At 40.3% G+C, this 18,472-nt stretch overlaps 2 protein-coding genes across 8 annotated transcripts in view; both read left to right on the top strand.

Moving 5' to 3' along the window:
• The window catches only part of magi2a (membrane associated guanylate kinase, WW and PDZ domain containing 2a), a 235,349-nt gene extending 222,163 nt beyond the window's left edge, over positions 1-13,186 (top strand). For 3 of the 6 annotated variants that reach the window (XM_074626443.1, XM_074626442.1, XM_074626444.1), the window contains 2 exons: positions 3,724-3,862; positions 8,878-13,186. In XM_074626443.1, the coding sequence (XP_074482544.1) occupies positions 3,724-3,862; positions 8,878-9,548 (810 nt within the window). In that variant the 3' untranslated portion in view covers positions 9,549-13,186. Of the gene's footprint in view, positions 1-3,723; positions 3,863-4,091; positions 4,230-8,877 lie in introns of those variants that run through there. The other 3 variants (XM_074626446.1, XM_074626447.1, XM_074626448.1) reach the window with 3 other exon arrangements.
• Positions 13,187-17,540: 4,354 nt separating this feature from the next.
• The window catches only part of LOC141761535 (fatty acyl-CoA reductase 1), a 56,416-nt gene continuing 55,484 nt past the window's right edge, over positions 17,541-18,472 (top strand). The window contains exon 1 of one of the 2 annotated variants that reach the window (XM_074624911.1): positions 17,541-17,770. In XM_074624911.1, coding sequence (XP_074481012.1) covers positions 17,762-17,770 — 9 coding nt within the window. In that variant the 5' untranslated portion in view covers positions 17,541-17,761. The remainder of the gene's footprint in view (positions 17,771-18,472) is intronic. The other variant, XM_074624909.1, reaches the window with a different exon arrangement.

Genomic DNA, 18,472 nt, shown 5'->3' with positions numbered 1-18,472 from the left:
GGCAGCAGCTCACTGTAATTGTCTGATGTTATCGAAGCTGCAACATCAACTTTTTCAGAGCCGATTAAGAAATAATCTGTCAAAATAACTCCGAGATGGTTCGTCCTTTTTTTAGAAGTTTGTCTCCTCCCAAGTTCCTAAAAAACACACATCTCTCCTTAGCATTTAGTAACAGATAATACTCAGAAAGATAAAGATAGATAAAAACATTTAAGTGGGCCAACTTAAATTATACTTTGCTGTTTGCGTAGCTGCACAATTCTCCCTCGAGCTATCGTTGCTACTGTACTATTCGGTCAGAGTAAGCAGACACATATTGAATTTATACAAAATGTTATGGAAACTGAAATAAGGCCTTGGCATTTGCTCCGTGTGCTGCCAGCTACATAAATTGCAGCTTCCACAGCAGCTTTTCTCTGTTTGTCAGAATGAATCCTGCAACCAGCTCTTTCACGATCTCCTGCTTTTCTTGCATGTTCTCCGATCTTTATGTCTGGAGCAGATAACATCAGTCTGCTTTCTTCTCATTCTTTAAATGTAATGAACCTGTCAAAGATAATGCGTGCGAAATGCACCCGGGGGAGGTATTACTTTCCCTCCTCGTTGGAGTGGTCGATGGAGTCCAGTGGGCCACGATGCAGGCCGAAGAGGATGAGGAAATCCCTCTTGAGCTCCACTTAAAGTCAGCATACAAGCTGAAGTGAAATCTGATCAGTGGTGGAAGAAAACTTTAGTAAAAGTACCAATACAATAATCTAAAAATACAAGTAAAAGCAAGTCATTATAAGCAACACGTGTTTGAAGTATTACAAGTAAATGTACTTATACTTTAAAAGAATGACCGCTGTGACTGATAAATTATTTAGTATTTTAGTATTAGTTTGTTAACACTGATGTATTAATATATAAATCGTATTTTACTGTTGTAGCTGATGGAGGTGGAGCTAGTTTTAACAACTTTAAAGGTGCTAAATACGGGATTGGGAGCATTCCTTTGGTCTCTCAGCGGCTCTCAACATGGCGACGGCGAGCCGGTATCTCGCAGCTAACGATGCTAACAGCGCTAGTGAAAACAATCTCAACGGCGTCGTCGGTTGGGACGGCGTTATCAGCTGTAACCGCCGTATGAGAGCAGAGCAGATAGGCGGCCGTGAGCTAGCCAGTAGGGCACGCTTACATGCACTAAAAGCATGCGTGGCCGGCCCGGCTATGTCAACAAAGCACAGAGAAACTGATTACAACACACACAGAGGGAGAGTGACTTCATTCTCTGTATTCAAATGCTTTGTTTTTTTATTATGTAGTATGTATGTATGTATGTAATAATAAAGTATAAATCCCAAAATAGCCCATGAAATAAGGAATAATCGCACAACATTATTCATTATTCATATTCGACATTATTTATTATTAGTTATTCTCAGACGGATATCGCTGTTTGTTGTGTGTAGAGGTGCGTGTGTTTACAGTAGTGCGGCAGCGGCACTGAAACGGGAGATGGAGACAAGAACATGTCAGACTGCTGTGCCGCAAAGCTTTGAATATTTCTCACCGAAGCTTCGAAGCCCAAAAAATGGTATTCGGGGCTGTCAAATAAAATTAGTGGAGTAAAAAGTAGAATATATCCCTCTGAAATGTAGCAGAGTAGAAGTATAAAGTAGCATGAAATACTCAAGTGACATACAAGTTACTTTCCTCCACTGAGTGTGATTAGTTTCGGATGAATGTCCAGACAGAAACACTGCTGGTGGGATATTGAAATCAACAAAGTGCAGACGGAGACCACTTTGATCCGTCTTCAAACAACCCTTGATCCATACTGCCAGATGCACAGAGGAGTCACTCTGCATTTAAAAAAATAAATGTGAGAAATTGGTTGAAAAGCATTCTACACGGCTGTCACTTTGGATCCGAGTGGTGCTCTGACACGTTCTAAGGTGCAGAAAAACCAAAAGCTCACTTGCTCCGTGACTCCCTGCAGTCTCTCTGACATTTTGAGTTTAATCCAAGTCATTTCTCCTCAACAGGCACTTTGTCACATCTTTACCAAGGAAAAAAACATGATCTTCTTTGATCCTGCTAGTCACAAACTAATCAGTAACAAATGTCTAACAAGCTTTTTCAGGTCCAAGTGGCAGTGCGCAGGCTTTTAAGAAAATTATATGAAACGATTGGTTATTACGGATGATCATTGAGCACATTTAATTACCTCTCTGAGCTTTAAACCCTTCAATTGAAGACTGAGTAGTGCGTGGGCATCGCACTGCAATAGATGCAACTCCTTCTCACTCCCTGTGCTCGGCATTCACGTTGCGTCCATTCAACTTCCCTCGTTATTAAAGATGAAAATGGAGATCACTCTCCGGCGCTGTTAGCAGGTGAAGGATAATGATTGAAGCGTCTTGGCTTCCACCTCTCCTCAGACCACTGCAATGACACCTAATGACTCCCCCTCTCTTGACTCCAGTCCTCTCCTGACTTTCAAATTACCCCCGCCATTACCGGAGGACGTCTCCATTTGTTAGCGTAATTGGCCGGCGTGTTTTGTCCCGTTCCCCCCCCGAATCCTCCCCATTAGTCAACCTTGAAGGCCTGAGAGTCTTGAAGGAGGGACGTTTGACCCGTCCACGTGGTCACAAAAAGGAGAGATGGTCCGGTTAATATTGGTGGTTTTAAACGGGCAGGTTATTGGTATTCATCACAGCGTCCTAACATCATCCCTGAGAAGTGTGCCGACATAAGTCCATCCAAATTTCATGTCGAAATGAGCTCTAACTGAAACCAGTTCATGTCTGGTAATGCTTATTAACGCTTACAGAGGCTCATGGGAAAACCAGTGAATTATAGATCCATTATGATTCCTATAAATCACTGTCATCCGTTATAAAAGAGAAGCTTGTTAATATTCCCTTTCAGGTAACACTTTATAATAACCAGCATTAATAAAGGGTAAATTGATAGTTAATTAAAATGATGTTACTGTTAACAAATAATGAAATACTTTACTGATCCCCGGGGGGAAATTGGAGTGCTACGGTTGCTCTTATATAATGATAATAATAATTTTATTTGTTGAGCACTTTTCAAGCACGAAGTGCTTTCCAAGGAAATTCACAGCATAGACAACAGAATAGGTAACTATTTAAACATGCATATACATATTCATACAAGTACATATGCACATACATATGCATATACAGTACATCAGCACACAAGCATATATATATATTAATTATGAATTATTATTATTATAAGTTCTTAAAATAAGTAGCATGACAACAATCTACAAACACATCAATAGTTTCCCCTTCACAATTACAAAAATTGCATCTGTCGTTTACAATTAATTTTTACTGTGCTTTATATATCCAACTATATTTATCAAATTATTTTTCCTAATCGAAAAGTTTTAATGGCTTTTACTTTTTTTATAGTTATATTGTATCATCTATGTTTATATCTCATTGTTGTTGATTTGTTGTTGTTGTTCTTTGTTTTGTAATTGACTATGTCATTGAAAATGAGGTATAGTAGCTTTAGCAGGCATTAACAGACATTGCAACAGGAAATATAAAGGGGCCCAGTTACAATGTTTATGTTGTCAAATTGGAAAAGGTCTATTGTGTAGTTTTTATTCTGACTTTGTAAGATTAAAATCAGAACTAAAAACCTTTTCCATCTGACAGATATTTACAACTCCTTCTATCCTCTGTCTCACACCAGGTTGGGGATCAGATCATTGAGATCAATGGAGAGAGCACCCGGGACATGACCCACGCCAGGGCCATCGAGCTGATCAAGTCTGGAGGCCGGCGCGTCCGTCTTCTCCTAAAGAGGGGTACGGGGCAGGTCCCAGAGTATGGTAAGTACCACAGCTTTCTTTGTCTTCAGGATCATTTCTTACCTCTCTTTTAACTCATTGATTTCTTCACTGTCTTAATATCACTTTAACTCTTGATAACTAGCATGCATCATGTTAAATCTCATGTCTTTAAATACTCTGGATTCTGTATTTCACTATGCTGTTAAAAAACTAATCATTTTGTCTCTTCTATCTTGACTAACACTAGTTTATCTTCTGTCCATTTCAGTGACCTATCACTAATTGATTGGTCTAGGTTGTTACTTCCCCTTCTATAGGAATGGTATCTTCCAGTCTCTCCATGTGCATGAAAAGTGACAAGCATGGCTCCCCCTATTTCTTCCTAATGGGCCACTCTAAAGACACGGTTTGTGATCATACCAATGTTTTTCTCTTCACGTAACCCTGGGTTTCTGTGCTGTGGTTTTTGTGTGTTGTTTCGTTGTAACCGCCTGCTCAAGATGTATTTACTTTCATATCAGAACAACTTGTTTTATAACCTTGGGCACCCAATATGGTTACTTTTTTTAACTTAAGGAATAACAACAAATATCACTTCAAGCTGCAGGAGGTTTTAAAATTAGTGACTATAACTCTCAACAACATATAAATCAACAGGCCCAAAAATACAGCCATACGTGCATTCACTCTGAGTCATCCAGGGGAGATGAAATATTTCTGCAGATTATTAGATAGCTGAGGTTGGAAGGTGACATTTATTTTTGTGGCACCGCGGGTAATAAAACTCTGATGCGTCACTCACTCTGGTGGCTTCTGCACTCACTTCTCCGCATCTTCCCACCAGAGAGAAAAAGACATTTTAGGGCAATGGTTCTCAAACTTTTCCCCCCCCTTATATAGAAATATTTTCACACACACACACTTTAAATTAAACTTTATCAAACCACTTCTTTTTATTGACCTGAGTGGGATGTAATGTTTCTAAATGTCTTCTTAATTTGCTGGGTATCATACTGTCAGCTGCCAGAGGTTTAAGACATAAAATGCACACTGGTCTCTCGTCATCTCCAACCGCATTCATTATTATTTATATCTATATAAGTGCTGAGTAAACAGTGAAAATGTTGTTTTTGAAATGCTAAACGCCAACAAATATATCCTGAAGCAAAATATTTCGTTAGATAAAAACATGTTTTGGAAATTATTACCTCTATCCTTTTTCAATAATAGAGAAGGGGGGGATAGAAGATGGACGGTAATGTTACTGTAAGTTATTAATAACAATAATTTGAATGTTATCGTTATGAATAAAGCTTTGAACTATTCGATGCAGCCCTTCTTCGTCATATTCTTTCATCATTATCCTTTTGATTACTGTCAGATGAGCACGTTTTCTCGTTCGTCTCGGAAGCATCGTCTGTTTTTCTTTTGGTCCCTGTTAAATATCTGTCCGTTCTGTAAACCTACAGACTATCTGTCTGAATGAAAACCGTTGCTACCATGGATGTATAAAGAGACGATTTGTTTACTGTCGGACGTCAAAACATTAATTCTGCATCACATTATTCCCCCGGTCATGCGGCGCACCACACACTTTGAGAACCACTGTTTTAGGGGAACGCCGCCGCTCTAAAGCCCCCAGTGATACACATCCATCAGCGTTTGGCCTCCTTGGCGGTCACCTTCCAGCCCTTAAACACAGGAAAAAGAGGGTGATGGTGTTTCCCCGTGTCGGCCCTTTTCCTCCAGACAGGGGATTTAATCTTTCTGTGTGGAAAGCTTTTGTAACACCTGTCCTGAGGTGGTTCTACAGCGTTGAAATATGCACACAGGGAGTCTTACTGTGGTCAGCCACAAGACACAGTCCTCCATCATTAGAGCTATTTTGTGTTCTTCTTCTTCCTCTGCTGCCTAAAAGCAGAAGCAGTTTTCTAACCCACACGTTCTGTTCTGTGTGGGCTCGATTCAGTATTTCATCACTCGTAGTTTACAGGCACTTTATTTGCATACTGGAAGGTTATGCAAATCATCTATGGTGATTAATCTGGCTATTTAAAACATTAGCATACTAATGTTCGAAGGAGCTCAGCTATTTTTATATCAGATGCTTTTTAGGAACAGCTGAATGCAAAACAAAAAAATAAGAGTATATGTGTACTGTTGGCATAAAAAACATGTGCTCGTGGGCATGTGCATGAATATTACTGTGTGCCTGTCTGTGTGCGTTTTTGTGCCGTTATCCAGCGTTAGATCTGCAGCTCCAGGGCAAATATTCATCAAAGGCCTGATTACACTTAGGAAATTAAGATGCTCTAAAAACAACAAAATAGTAGAAGTATGCCTTCGCTAATTATATTTAAGTGACACTACAGCAAACTAAACATCCCATAATTAATCACATGTATGATCAGAGAGGAATCTGCACAATCAGCCATCTTCATATAGAAATAAATAGCCTCACATTTTCTCTGTGATGTTTTTCTGTAAAAAGTTTGATTTTCAGGGTTTTAAATTTATTTAAGAGCTCATTACCTTTAGTTACTTTCATCTTTTGCCAGATGCCGACTCCACGCCCCCAGTTTGTAAAGCTAACTTTCTATTAAAAATGTGTAGTTTCTCAAGCCAAAACTCAGACTACATAAATAATGTCACTTGTGTGATTTTCACAGACTTACAAACCTTCTTCCAGAGCCGCAGAAGACCTTCTATAACTGTCTCACGGGCTGAATATAACTAGTAAATTGACTTTGACATGTAAAATCAGTGGAATTACTCCTTAGACATGTGAAATTAACAGCAAGTAGTCTTCAAAGTTATCAATAGGGACAAAAAAAACAACTTAACAGACTTAACCGACACCTCCTGAGTTCTCTTCAATTTCTTCAAAAGTGTTTTTTTAAATACTTTAAAGTAGGGATGCACCGATCCAACTTTTTCAGTCCCGATAGCGAGACCTGGGCCTCGGGTATCAGCCGAAACCAGCGTTTAATTAAAAAGCTGTATGCCTCACTGTGTGGAAGTGACTGGGATCATTCTTTTATGTATAAGGCAACATCAGGCTTTACTTAAACATTGCTCTCCTAACTTTGTAAAACAAAATGTAACAAATAAATACATATATATATATACATTTGCTGAGTTGTTATTTATTATTAATATTATAAATCGTACACCAGCAACTTGGTAAAAAAAATCTTAAAAATTAACCAAATTATTATTTATTATTAAAATAACAAATCGTACGCCAGAAACTTGGTAAAAAATCTTCAAAATTAATTGAATTTTTATTTATTATTACAATAATAAATTGTACACCAGCAACTTGGTAAAAAAAAATCTTCTGAAATAATAGAATTTGTATTTATTATTAAAATAATAAATAATGCACCTGCAACTTGGTGACAAATCTGCAAAATTAACTGACTTTTTATTTATTATTAAAATAATAAATCCTACACCAGCAACGTGGTAAAAACTCTGCTAAATTAACAGGAATTACAATCCAGGTGTAAACCTTTTTTAATGCAGAAACAGTTTTACTGTTTTGTTTGACTCTCTACTCTCTCATAATGTTTCTTCAGCTGCAGCATGAAGCTGTTTTCAGCTAAAAAGCTCTAAAAGCCCTCCGTACACTTTCAGCCCAGCAGCACCAAACAGCAGACAGACAAAGTTAGCGACTATCTGATGAACATAGTGGATCATTTAGCAGCTAAAAAGACAGATATTTCCCTCAGGAGTCTGTGAATATTGGATATTGGAATATTGGAGTGAATAAGGAGGGGGAATATTGGTTTCACATTCATCAGTCGGACACAAACATGACTCCAAATGAATGCTAATGCTGCTCCGTGTCTGCTGGATGTGTAATTAGTTTAACTTTTAACTTCCCCATATAAACTTATAAGGTGGTGATAAGTCTGTGTTGTGTTCACAGCTTGTTTCCACTGAACCCAAGTGGCCAAAAATATCATTTATTGCAAGGTTTAAGAAGTAAGATAAAACATTTTATGAGTACAGGCTCAAATATTGAATGCTTCTCTCATATAGAGCTCAACAGTGACCGCCCACAACGGCTGCTGTCAAAAAAACACCGGAGTTTCGTCTCTTTGCTTCTAAGCTCTTTGCTCTCTTACCCTTTATCCTCCAAAAATGTCCGACTTGCTGTCGGTGACGTCACATTCCCTATAATCAAATGCGTTTTTCAGAATATGAATGGGAACCTCACTGTTGAGCTCTATAGAACAAATTTACATGTTGTAATTTGTTTAATGATGACTCAGCATAAACGTAAGCAGACCAGAGCTTTGACGGAGCTGACAACGACAATTAACACAGCATGTGATAATCACAGGTGTCACAGTTCTAACACACACACACACACACATGTAGGACCCTTTATGACCTCCATTGTAGCAGGCTGATCCAGGTACTCTCTCTCTCTCTTAGTCCTGGATCTAATGTGCTCCAGTCTGCTTATAATTGGGTCTCATGGCGCCGGTGTAGCTAGCCTAGCCTCTGCCCCCTGCCCAGCCCACTGAAAATGACTGATGGCCGAGGGACCGAGACTCATCGGTGCAGAAACTGAAGCTAACAGTCCGTGAGAGTGGAGCGTTGTGGATTCACTGCAGCTGCTACGCTGGATACAGACTTCTTCTTCGGGCTTAAGAGAGAGAGAGAGAGAGAGAGAGAGAGAGAGAGAGAGAGAGAGAGAGGCGCTCTGCCCCCGAGGTTTTCATTCTCGCTAAAGCACCACCCTATTGGGCACATCATCCATTTCATTAAACCTGTTTTCGATTTTCCGCCAAGGTTTCAGATTGGCCGGCGCTTTAAAGAGAGCTATGGGAGGCAGATTGATGTTGTCTAAAAGCGGTGTTGCCCTGTGACATGGTCGGAAGTAGGCTGTAGTGCTGCTCTTAATGCTTTTAGCTCGTAGAATAGGAATGATTGCCGTGTTGATTATTTTTGTTTTGATTTGTGCTGTGGCATGCGTGCAAGCTTTTAAGCAAAGTGTATGTGTGTGATTTTCACATTATTGACTTGTGTGCGTGTTCCAGATAATGCCGCCCCATGGGATGCTCGCCCTTCAGCCTCCCCAAGCCTGTCGGAAGTAGCCCCTCCCATCGACAGCCTCTCCATGTCATCGCCGTCATCTCATCTGGCCCCCGACCCGCCTCACCTGCCGCCTCTGGACGTCCCCCGAGACCCGGCGGCGCGAGACGGCAGGACGGAGCGTTCGAAGAGCCCCCAGAAGGCCGAGCTGCTGAATCCAGATCAGGGGAGGAGAGCGGCGTCAACCGGCGGGAGCGGCAGAGCCAAGAAGGAGGGTGGCAGGTCCACCCACAAGGGGCACAGGGTCCAGCCCGCTGCTGAGGGGGACATAGGCAAGGAGGAGCCCAAACCTTCCAGGAGCACCAGAGGGAGGTCCAAGGAGAGAGACACTGGGGACAACAGAGAATCCACCGAATCTCCCAGCAGCTCCAAGCTCCCGCACACCAACGGGAACAGCATGGAAGACGTGGAGCGCTACGGTGGCGGGCAGCAGGTGGAGTCGGAGCCGAGCAGGCCCAGGGAACCGGACCGGGGCCTGGGAGAGAGCCGGACCAACAAGAGCAGCGGCAGCGCGGCAGGGAGGAAGGCCACGGTCTCTCCCGGGCCTTGGAAGATCCCTGGATCGGACAAGCTGCCCAGCACGCTGCGCACCGGCACGTCCACGCTGAGCAGATAACACCGCGGCGGCTCCGGCGAGAACACAGCGGCCACACTCATCTGAACATTTACACCTTCCTGTGCTCCTTTAACCCCCCCTCCCCTCCACCTTGTTAGACCACAAACCAAGGGGGGCATGCAGGGTGATCTGGTGTTTTTAGAGTTTTATTTATGATATTGTACTCTAAATTATTTTGAGAAATATTTTACACCCACCACCTTAAGAAACTGGAAAATCATCCACTTTAAAAAAAGAAAATCATTCAAACTCTATTTTGAGTTTTCCCCAAGCCGGGGGACAAACATGCAAATATAAACAACTGACAGGAAGCAACTGTCGGTTGCGATCGGATATTTTATATATATATATATCTCTTCACAGTGGAGTCTGTTTTATGAAGGGGAATGTTAAAAAGAAAGTTTGCCTGTTTTTGACACGAGCGAATGGAACAAAGAGTGACAGCGGCGATGAAATCATCAACAGAACTTTGCCTTAACAGAGACTGAACGGGCCTGAAGCTATCTTCTATCAGATGATTATAGACATAGATATATTATAATATGAATATGTGGGATCATTTTGTAAATAAGATCATCTTTTAAGTGAAGAGAACCTTAAGTGGAGCTGGATGGATATGCTAAACGAGCTAAAAACGGCGCGACACGGACCAGAACGTCGCCCTCTTCTACACCCGTTCAGCCCTGTGATTTGCAGTTTGGGGTCCCGGCAGCCCCGCTGCGCTTGACTTCACCATCTATCTGCGCTTGACTCATCCGCGGGGGCGTCATGTCAATCCACTTTCTCTCATTTCTGTGCTTAACGAACAAAGCGGAAGGAGCTTGTGTGGTGCCGACCGAGGGGCAGAGTGCCTTAGACTGACAGAGAGGTTGGCTTTTAAGTCAAAAGGTTCAACTCCAAACCACTTTAGAGGGTTCAAAACAGGCTGCTATACAACATCAACTATACAGATATTAATAATAAACTGTATTTTTTCAGATACGAGTGTGATATACGGTGAAATATATCATTTATTTCACAAAGTGTGTGAAAATAAGTCCATTATCAGATTGTGCAAGTGGTTCCATGCTAGTTTTCATTTCTTAATGAGGTCTGACAGAGACGGTGTATTCAAATGTCAGCACAGAGCACCCCAAAGCAAACTTACTAAAAATCTGACATTGAGGCGTCAAAGAATCAATCTCACTTGTCAAAAAGCCCGCTCGCCTAACAACCTGTGACCGGACTGAATGAATGAGCTCGAAAATGAAACATTTCTTTCATTTCCAGAACCGGCTGAGAAGAGGTCGCACCTGTCACAGCGACTGTCAGCGGCGGCTCAATCTGATTTGTTTTAGGTGATTCTGTCAACACTGTGTGATATTAACATCTCCGTGCCAAAGCTCCCTGTAGATTAGATACATCTTCAGCATACACACACCCCAGAATTGGACTCTATTTGAAGGCTTGTGAATGCACAGGTGTACGTTTTTATGCAACCTGACAACTGACAGTTCGCTAAGCCCTGCCCCCCTCCCCTTAGCTACTGTTGCTATGCTTGTCCAGCTTTCCATTCTGGCACATGTGACGTTTACAGCGATAACGGTGGCAGATTTACAACTCTAAATTCATAGTCAGTTTTGAAACAATCGGTACTTGATTTCAGATAGAAGTAAACAAAAGCAATTTCTCATTTCTAGCCAGCAACTGACAATTTTGCCGGTTAAAAAGGACAATTTTATCAGCTGTAGCTCGCTGTCGTGTCTAGAAGTTAACCCTCAAATTGCAAAAACTTGCAAAAAACTCTCGCTGGACTTGCAGCTCGACGACTTATCTTAACCTTAACTATTCAAGGCCTAACCTTAGTCATCCTCACCAGTTGACAATCTATGTATTGAAGGTTAGAGCTAATTAGTCCTAGCAAATGATGAGTTTTTTCTCATAGATTTATCGCTTTAATCTCACAGAATATCCATGTTTTTTCTTGTACATTTACGAATTTAATCTGGGAAATTTTTGTGAGTTTCTGGGAGTTTTTTCTCAGAATATTATCCCCCTACCCTGGCTCCATAATTTATTTATTTTTACCTACAATGGCCCTAATACATCGTCATAGTTATTCCATTCTAACATAAGACAGTTTAGCTGTTTAGCCTGCATACTTGTATGTATTTTCAAACAGTATGTTTTTACTTTTAACGTTACAGGAGAAAAGTCTTTTAGGATGAGGACGCCGAATTCACACCAAGCAGCTGCGAAGTGCGGCTAGCCACCATAATTAAATTTTTCTGCAGCCGGGAGGCTTGTTCATGTGTTTCAGACGGGAAGAAATTCTTTGTAACAAAGGTCGAGATGTCACAGGAGTCACATGATCTGTTTACTGATTGGCTGTGGGTCCTCTCTGGCCGCACTTTGACGCTAAAAGTTCAACTATTCCCAGCTAGTTTGGCCACAAAGCTGCCGCAGCTTTTCATAGACATTGCATGGCAGCACGCCGCACGCCGCAGGCCGCACTTTGCCGCTGCTCTGGTGTGAATTCGGCGTAACATATCCTGTTTACTAGTTCACTTTAGCTCCTGTGATTTTGGAAATGCTAAAAATGTATTTAAACTCTTTAAATGCTGAGTATTGCTCAGACTACAGCTGCTTCAAAATGTGCAGAAATCCAAAGCTTGACAGGTCTGCAGTGCCTAGTAACAGTTGCTAGGCTGTGATTGAACACTTGGTGTTCGGGGCAGGGGTTTTTACGCAAACTGTCAATTTTGAGATTAACAAATCTTTTCACAGCATCCGTACCGTCTCTGCTGATGTAAGAAAAAACTCTGAGTGGCAATTTTTCCTTCTGAATGAGTCGACATTTACAGAGAAAAAAAGGAGTCATAACACCAGAACAAAAGTTTCCTCTCCTTCGTCTGCTGAGGGAAGTGCAAACAGTATTTAAAGAATAAAAGAGCAAAGAGAGACAAGTCATTATGTTTGCCATTGTGATCCGTAATTACACAAGGAATAAGCAGAGTGACTTTAAAGCACAATCTCTCACAGGTGGTTTTGGGAATTATTATGTCGGAGAAAATCATCAGCCAGGCACAAACGGCTCAGACATTCAATCACTTGTAGATGGTGTGCGGGGGAATTATCACACAATAAAGGCTAAAAGCTAAATTCTACATTGGTCGGACTAAAGGTAGCTGCCTACATACTGTATCATCATGCATCATTTGGACTTTATTTTCTGTTTGGATCAGAAACAAAAAAAACATGCGTATTTTTGCTCAACCTTTTGCACAACTCACTGCTTCCCACATCTGAGCTGTCTCCATTGAGCCAAACTGTATGTAGTTTGCTACGGAAAGCAAAAAGAACAACAAAAAAAAGGTGTAAAAAATGTGCGTGTTGAAATAACAACACGCACTGCACCATAAACTCCCACCCAAGCGGCTCAGTATCACTGTGTAGTGTTATAGCAGTGTATAGACTGAACAAATATCTCTATAAATATGACTCCGTGTACTATTGATGGTCACAAAGACTGTAAGTGGAGCAACTATTTTTATGAAATGCAACACTATGGATATATTAACTTTTGCAAAAATCTTGTTTACCTGTATGATATTCTGAAACGCTGTCAAAATAAAAGAAAATCTTGACACAACATAAAAGATTTATTTAGGACATGCTGCTGTGTGATTTATTTATGTAGTGTCTGTTTTTATTAAAGCATACAGTTCATAGAGATAGCACGCTTTACTTTAACCGCTTATAAGCAGTCGGGCTGTTCTCATACACCGATTTATTTATCACTAATTTCCGTACTCAAGTTACGCCACTTCCAGAATTATTTTAACCCAAACCACGATCTATTCCTAAACCTAACTAAATAATTTTGTAGCCTAAACTTACCCAATTTTTTTTCTGTGAAAATGCACCAAAAAATTAGGATTCTTCTTTATTTATTTTCTACTGTACTATTTAATTTTCCTGTTTATTTTTCCTGTATATTTATTTATTTATTTTAAATTTATATTTAAATTTAGTCAATCGATATTAAATTGTATCTAGGGACAATCATGCTGAAATAGATAAATAAATGCATGAATATATCCAAAAATAAAATAAATTTCAAATCTCATAAAAGTAAATAAATAAAAGGGAAAAATAAATAGAAGTGTAGATAAATGGAGGAATTAATACAAAGTTGAATAAATAAAGAAGAAAATTAATTATTTGTTAATATTATTTTTGGCACATTTAAAGGCATTTATTTATTTATCGAGCAATTTATTTGTTCATTTTTTCTATTTTGGCAGGTTCCGTCTATACATATACTACTTGTAACATACTATAATGTAGTTGTAAACTAGAGGACATTATACATCTGAGTAGTACTGAGGAGGAAACTGAACTTCATGTGTAAAATCAGTGACGTGCCCCTTTAACTCAAGGTGTACATACTACTTTCAGCCTAATCTCATGGCCTTCATCAGCAGATATTGTTAACTAAAACTACAAACCATCAGATTTCATGTTCATATACCTATTTTTTATGATTACAACAGTGTTATTTTTATAATACATTATTGTGAATAAACAAATATGCTCTTTATATCTATTTACAATTACATTATAGAGTGTTATGAACCATTAAATCATTGTTTATATACTGTTTTTTTTATAAATGCTAAATAGGCAGGGGATTACAATAAAATGTTGTCAGAGTCTTTGCAAGTAAATACACAAAAATTATCTGGAAGTACTTTTTAAAACTCCCTGTGAGCTTCTTTCTTGTGATTGTACTGTTGTAGTGTCACTGTTTGGCCACATGGGGGCGTCTGATGAACCAGGTGAAATATAGAAGATAATACTTACATTTTTAAAAGGAATTGGCCCTAATGACTTGATTTTCTGTAGGAGATATTGAGTTTATACATACATATATAACCCCGACACATATTTATATGTACTAAATATAATCACTGATAGTTTCCTGTCAACCTTGTGCAGGTTCAATAGGAAATCCATTGATTTTATACTTTGTGTGTACATTCTCCACATCTCCACTAGAGGTCAGTACAGACCAGACGTATTTTCATGCTGCTTGGTTTCGTAATTGTTGAACTTATATAAAGTTATTAGTCGGACATTTCCTCTTACAAAATGCTATAGGGACTCTATCATCCAATGTGATGTTATGATTTCATTAATGCATTGTTTGAATAATATCTCTGCTCTTGTGTATCAGGTCGACATTTGCATGATCTTCGACCTCTGCGGCAGCTTTGGGAAATTCAAAGACAAGTGGTGTGCACACTTCCTGCCGTTGGTATTGTGGTTTTCACACGCACATCCTGTTGCAATATACGTGCAAAACGTGCAAAATACAGATTGCAATTTGTGGGATTTTGCATTTTAGCAAACCTTAGACTTGATTTAATGTGTCTTAAGTTTGAATATATGCTTCTGTTTTGCCTTATGTCTTCTTTTGTACAAACAGTGCTCTTCTTTTAGAGGTCTGTGCATCAAACAGACAGGAAAAAGAAGCCCAGGGTGAGAGATGAAGCCCTGCAGGAGCCGGAGAACGAGCTCTCCTGCAGAGGCAGTGCCGCTGCCAGCTGGAAGCTGCTGGCTAGTGCCTGTATTCTCCACAGGGGCGAATCAATCCAGAGCTGTACTCATGTCTCCATCGGGAGAAAGACAAGCTTAGTACAGAACTGCTCTGCTCTTTCTGAAGAGACACCGAGGACGTTAGAAGTTGAAGAACAACCTTCGACTTGTTTATCAAATGGCACTCGAAGGAAATAACTCAAGTTTATACGTTGTTGTGCTCAGATGCATATGCAGTTAGATGAATTCTTTGTGTTGCACAAAAAAAAAAACATCTTGGGCAGCACCTCCAGTGAGCAAGGCTTCCAGCATCTACTGTACATGTAGGTCTTGAATTGGCTCACCTCAGCCAGGATTAACTTTCTGTTATCTGAGGTGAGGCAGGGTTTGTTGCGCTGCATTCCTCTGCATCTCAAAGTCACCTCATTTGCACTTCTTCTTCAGCTACGAGAAGAATGTTTACATAACAGGAGAGGCCTATTCCCTCGTCTTTAGTTAGCTAGACTTTCTGAGAGTTGCAGGAAAAAATAATCAACTCATGTGGGAGCAGCACCGGCTCCAGAAAGTCCATTTCATGCTCAGTCATCTTGAAACACAGTTTAAATGTGTTACAGCACACTCTGTGTTAAAGATGCTATTGATAACATTGATAACACTCACTTCACAACAAGTGGTTGCCAGGCACTTACCGTCAGCTCACAGTTTTTTTCCCACACTAACTGGCAACTTGATCGCTGACGACACAGAGACACCACATGAAACCAACGTCATTTATATTGCTAAGAAGTGAAAGTCAATTGTACGTTCCATTGCGACGTCAGCGCCCAGCAGCAGAGCTACACCTCCACCATTTTGGACTGAACGCAACTACCGGCGACAGTAAAACGTCTGCCTAGAAAGTGCCGTATAAAAGTAAAACAAGTTTTTTTTTTATTCTATTGTCATATTCTACCAAAATGCCCTGTGTTGAACAATAAAATATTATAAATATAATAAGCGTTTTCAGCCCAAAATGGTGGCAGCGGCTGTTGTCGAATAAACACTGGAGTTTCGCCAATTTGCTTTTATACTCTTTACCAACGTTGTTTTACTATTGGCTCACAAGCCCTGTTAGAAGTGTGAACCGAGTGTCAGATATCTTCCACAGAGATAAACAAAACATTCATTTCGGACCCGCCAACATTTTTAAAATGATTAATTCACAATCATAATATTTTTTTTTTAGGAAAATAACTTATTCTGCACCTTTCTAAAAAAAAATTAAATATTAATTTACTTAAAAATGTTAGCAATAAGATCTTTAAATTATATAATGCATTCAGTGTTTCAGCTATGATTTTCTGTGTTAAATATTCCTGAAATCAGCAAAAATTAAGAGATAAACAAACATTTAAACAACAAATACGTTGCACAGCAAGGATTACCTGCAGAAGAGGTCAGGGGTAGTCATGTTCCTGTGTGCCTTTAATTTAAAGACATAAAGAGATAGATTGTCCTGTTAAAGCAGATCCTGTCAGCATGTGAGGGCCACTTTGAGGTTTGTGGGTCAGTTTGCATTATGACACTGTTTATGAGTTGCACTGCCTTCAAACTGTTGTCAAATGCGTGCATGCAACCTGTTCTTCCATCTGTAGGGGTGTGTCATTCTGCCTTTCTTTCAAGGCTGAATAGAGATTCATTTTGTCGATTATAATCTGCGCTAGCGAAAAAACAAACCCTTCAGCTAAGTGCAGTGAACTATGTCTGTGAGTCATCGTTTCACTGCAAAGCTGTAAGACGTGGAATAATGGCTCCAACTGGAGTTTTAAGTGTCCTCCAGGCAACAGGCTGGATGCACAGTAATAACCAATATGGTGGTGTTTGATGCCTGGTGCTTAATAACTTTAATTATACATCAACCAGAGAAGCAAATGATCTGTGCATTTTTTTATGTGAGTGTCAATGGAAAAGGCCTGTCCTGACATAATAATTTAGCTGCAGAATGAACAATGGGTCTTTCAGTTTAGGAACGATCAATAGACATTTTATGTTGGGAGGTAAGTTTAAAATAATTTTGGGACACTCATTTGGTTTTATCTTATTGTATTGATTGTTTATGTCCTGATTTATGCTCTTCAAATTGGGAGTATGTCAGGTCACACTATATTTTAAGTGTGGTTTTCTTAGATCCCAGTATAGCCTATCTAGAGATATATAGACAAGAGTTTATGTCACTATCATGTTGCCGAATTGAACATATTGATAATTCAAAGAGAAAGTCCTACTATTCGCTTTCCAACGCACAGCGTCTTCACGCATATCCCGCATGCCACGTTAACTTCCCAGTTTTTTGAATGAAGTTTGACGTGACTCGGTCAGAACGGCGTGTCCCGGCGGCGCGAGGGGGGCGGGGGTTGACGCGCTCAGCCCACTCTCTCTCTCTCCTCCACATTAGTGAGGCTGTTCAGTGGAGCTGCTGTTTAGTCTGCCAGACACACACAGGCAGGCAGGCGGTCTGCGGAGCCGTGTGGAAGTATACATCCCAGCAGCCAGAGCCCAGGGGCGGCCGGTGGGAGGAGGCAGAGAGAGAGTCACCTCACAGCCTCTTTGACAGCCGCGAGAGGAGGAGAGAAGGAGCCGCCCGCACCGGACCCATGTCTACGGTAGGAAGATATTTTAACGGTTTAATTCAAACTGGAGCATCTTTCATTGTTTTTTTTGTAGGAGAAGCGGGAGTGAGCGTCAACATCTCTGAGGACACTCAGTTTGGTATAATTCATAGTGTTTTGGGCTTATAATTCGTTTGTTTCAGTGTAAACGCGGGGGGGTTGAGTTACACGGAGCTGTAGCCGTCCTCAGACAGCAGGGCGGCGGGTAACTGGAGCAGCTCGAGCCGTTATCAGCGTGGAGGACCAACTAACGGCAGCTGCGCGAAGCTAGCAGCCGTTAGTGCTAACGAGACAGGAAGTACGGACTGTGGCCCTTCAAAAGAAAAGCATCAGAAATATTATTAATAGAAAATCTTATTTTTGATTTGTATTTTTTTATGCAGCTCTCTCGGTGTACTTACACAAAATAGAAATACTCCACAGACAGACTCAGGAAATCCTTTGTCACCCTGCACTATATTAATTTTTAACAGTCTCTTCTGCACTATATTCATCTTTTTAATAGTCGTGTATCACAGCTGTTACCCTGCAGTATATTCAGTTTTAACAGTTTTCTTCATCTTCTTGTATTTTTTATATCTGGTATATTTTTTTGTACTTTGCACTACTAAATTTTATACTGCCTTTTTACTAACGTGTTTTGCACTATGGAACTGTATTGCTGGAAACTTGAATTTCCCTCGGGATCAATAAAGT

Source organism: Sebastes fasciatus, chromosome 23 (genome assembly GCF_043250625.1).
Source record: "Sebastes fasciatus isolate fSebFas1 chromosome 23, fSebFas1.pri, whole genome shotgun sequence".
Classification (NCBI taxonomy): Eukaryota; Metazoa; Chordata; class Actinopteri; order Perciformes; family Sebastidae; genus Sebastes; species Sebastes fasciatus.
Note: the sequence above shows the minus strand (reverse complement) of the source record. Positions and strands in the feature narration are given on the sequence as shown.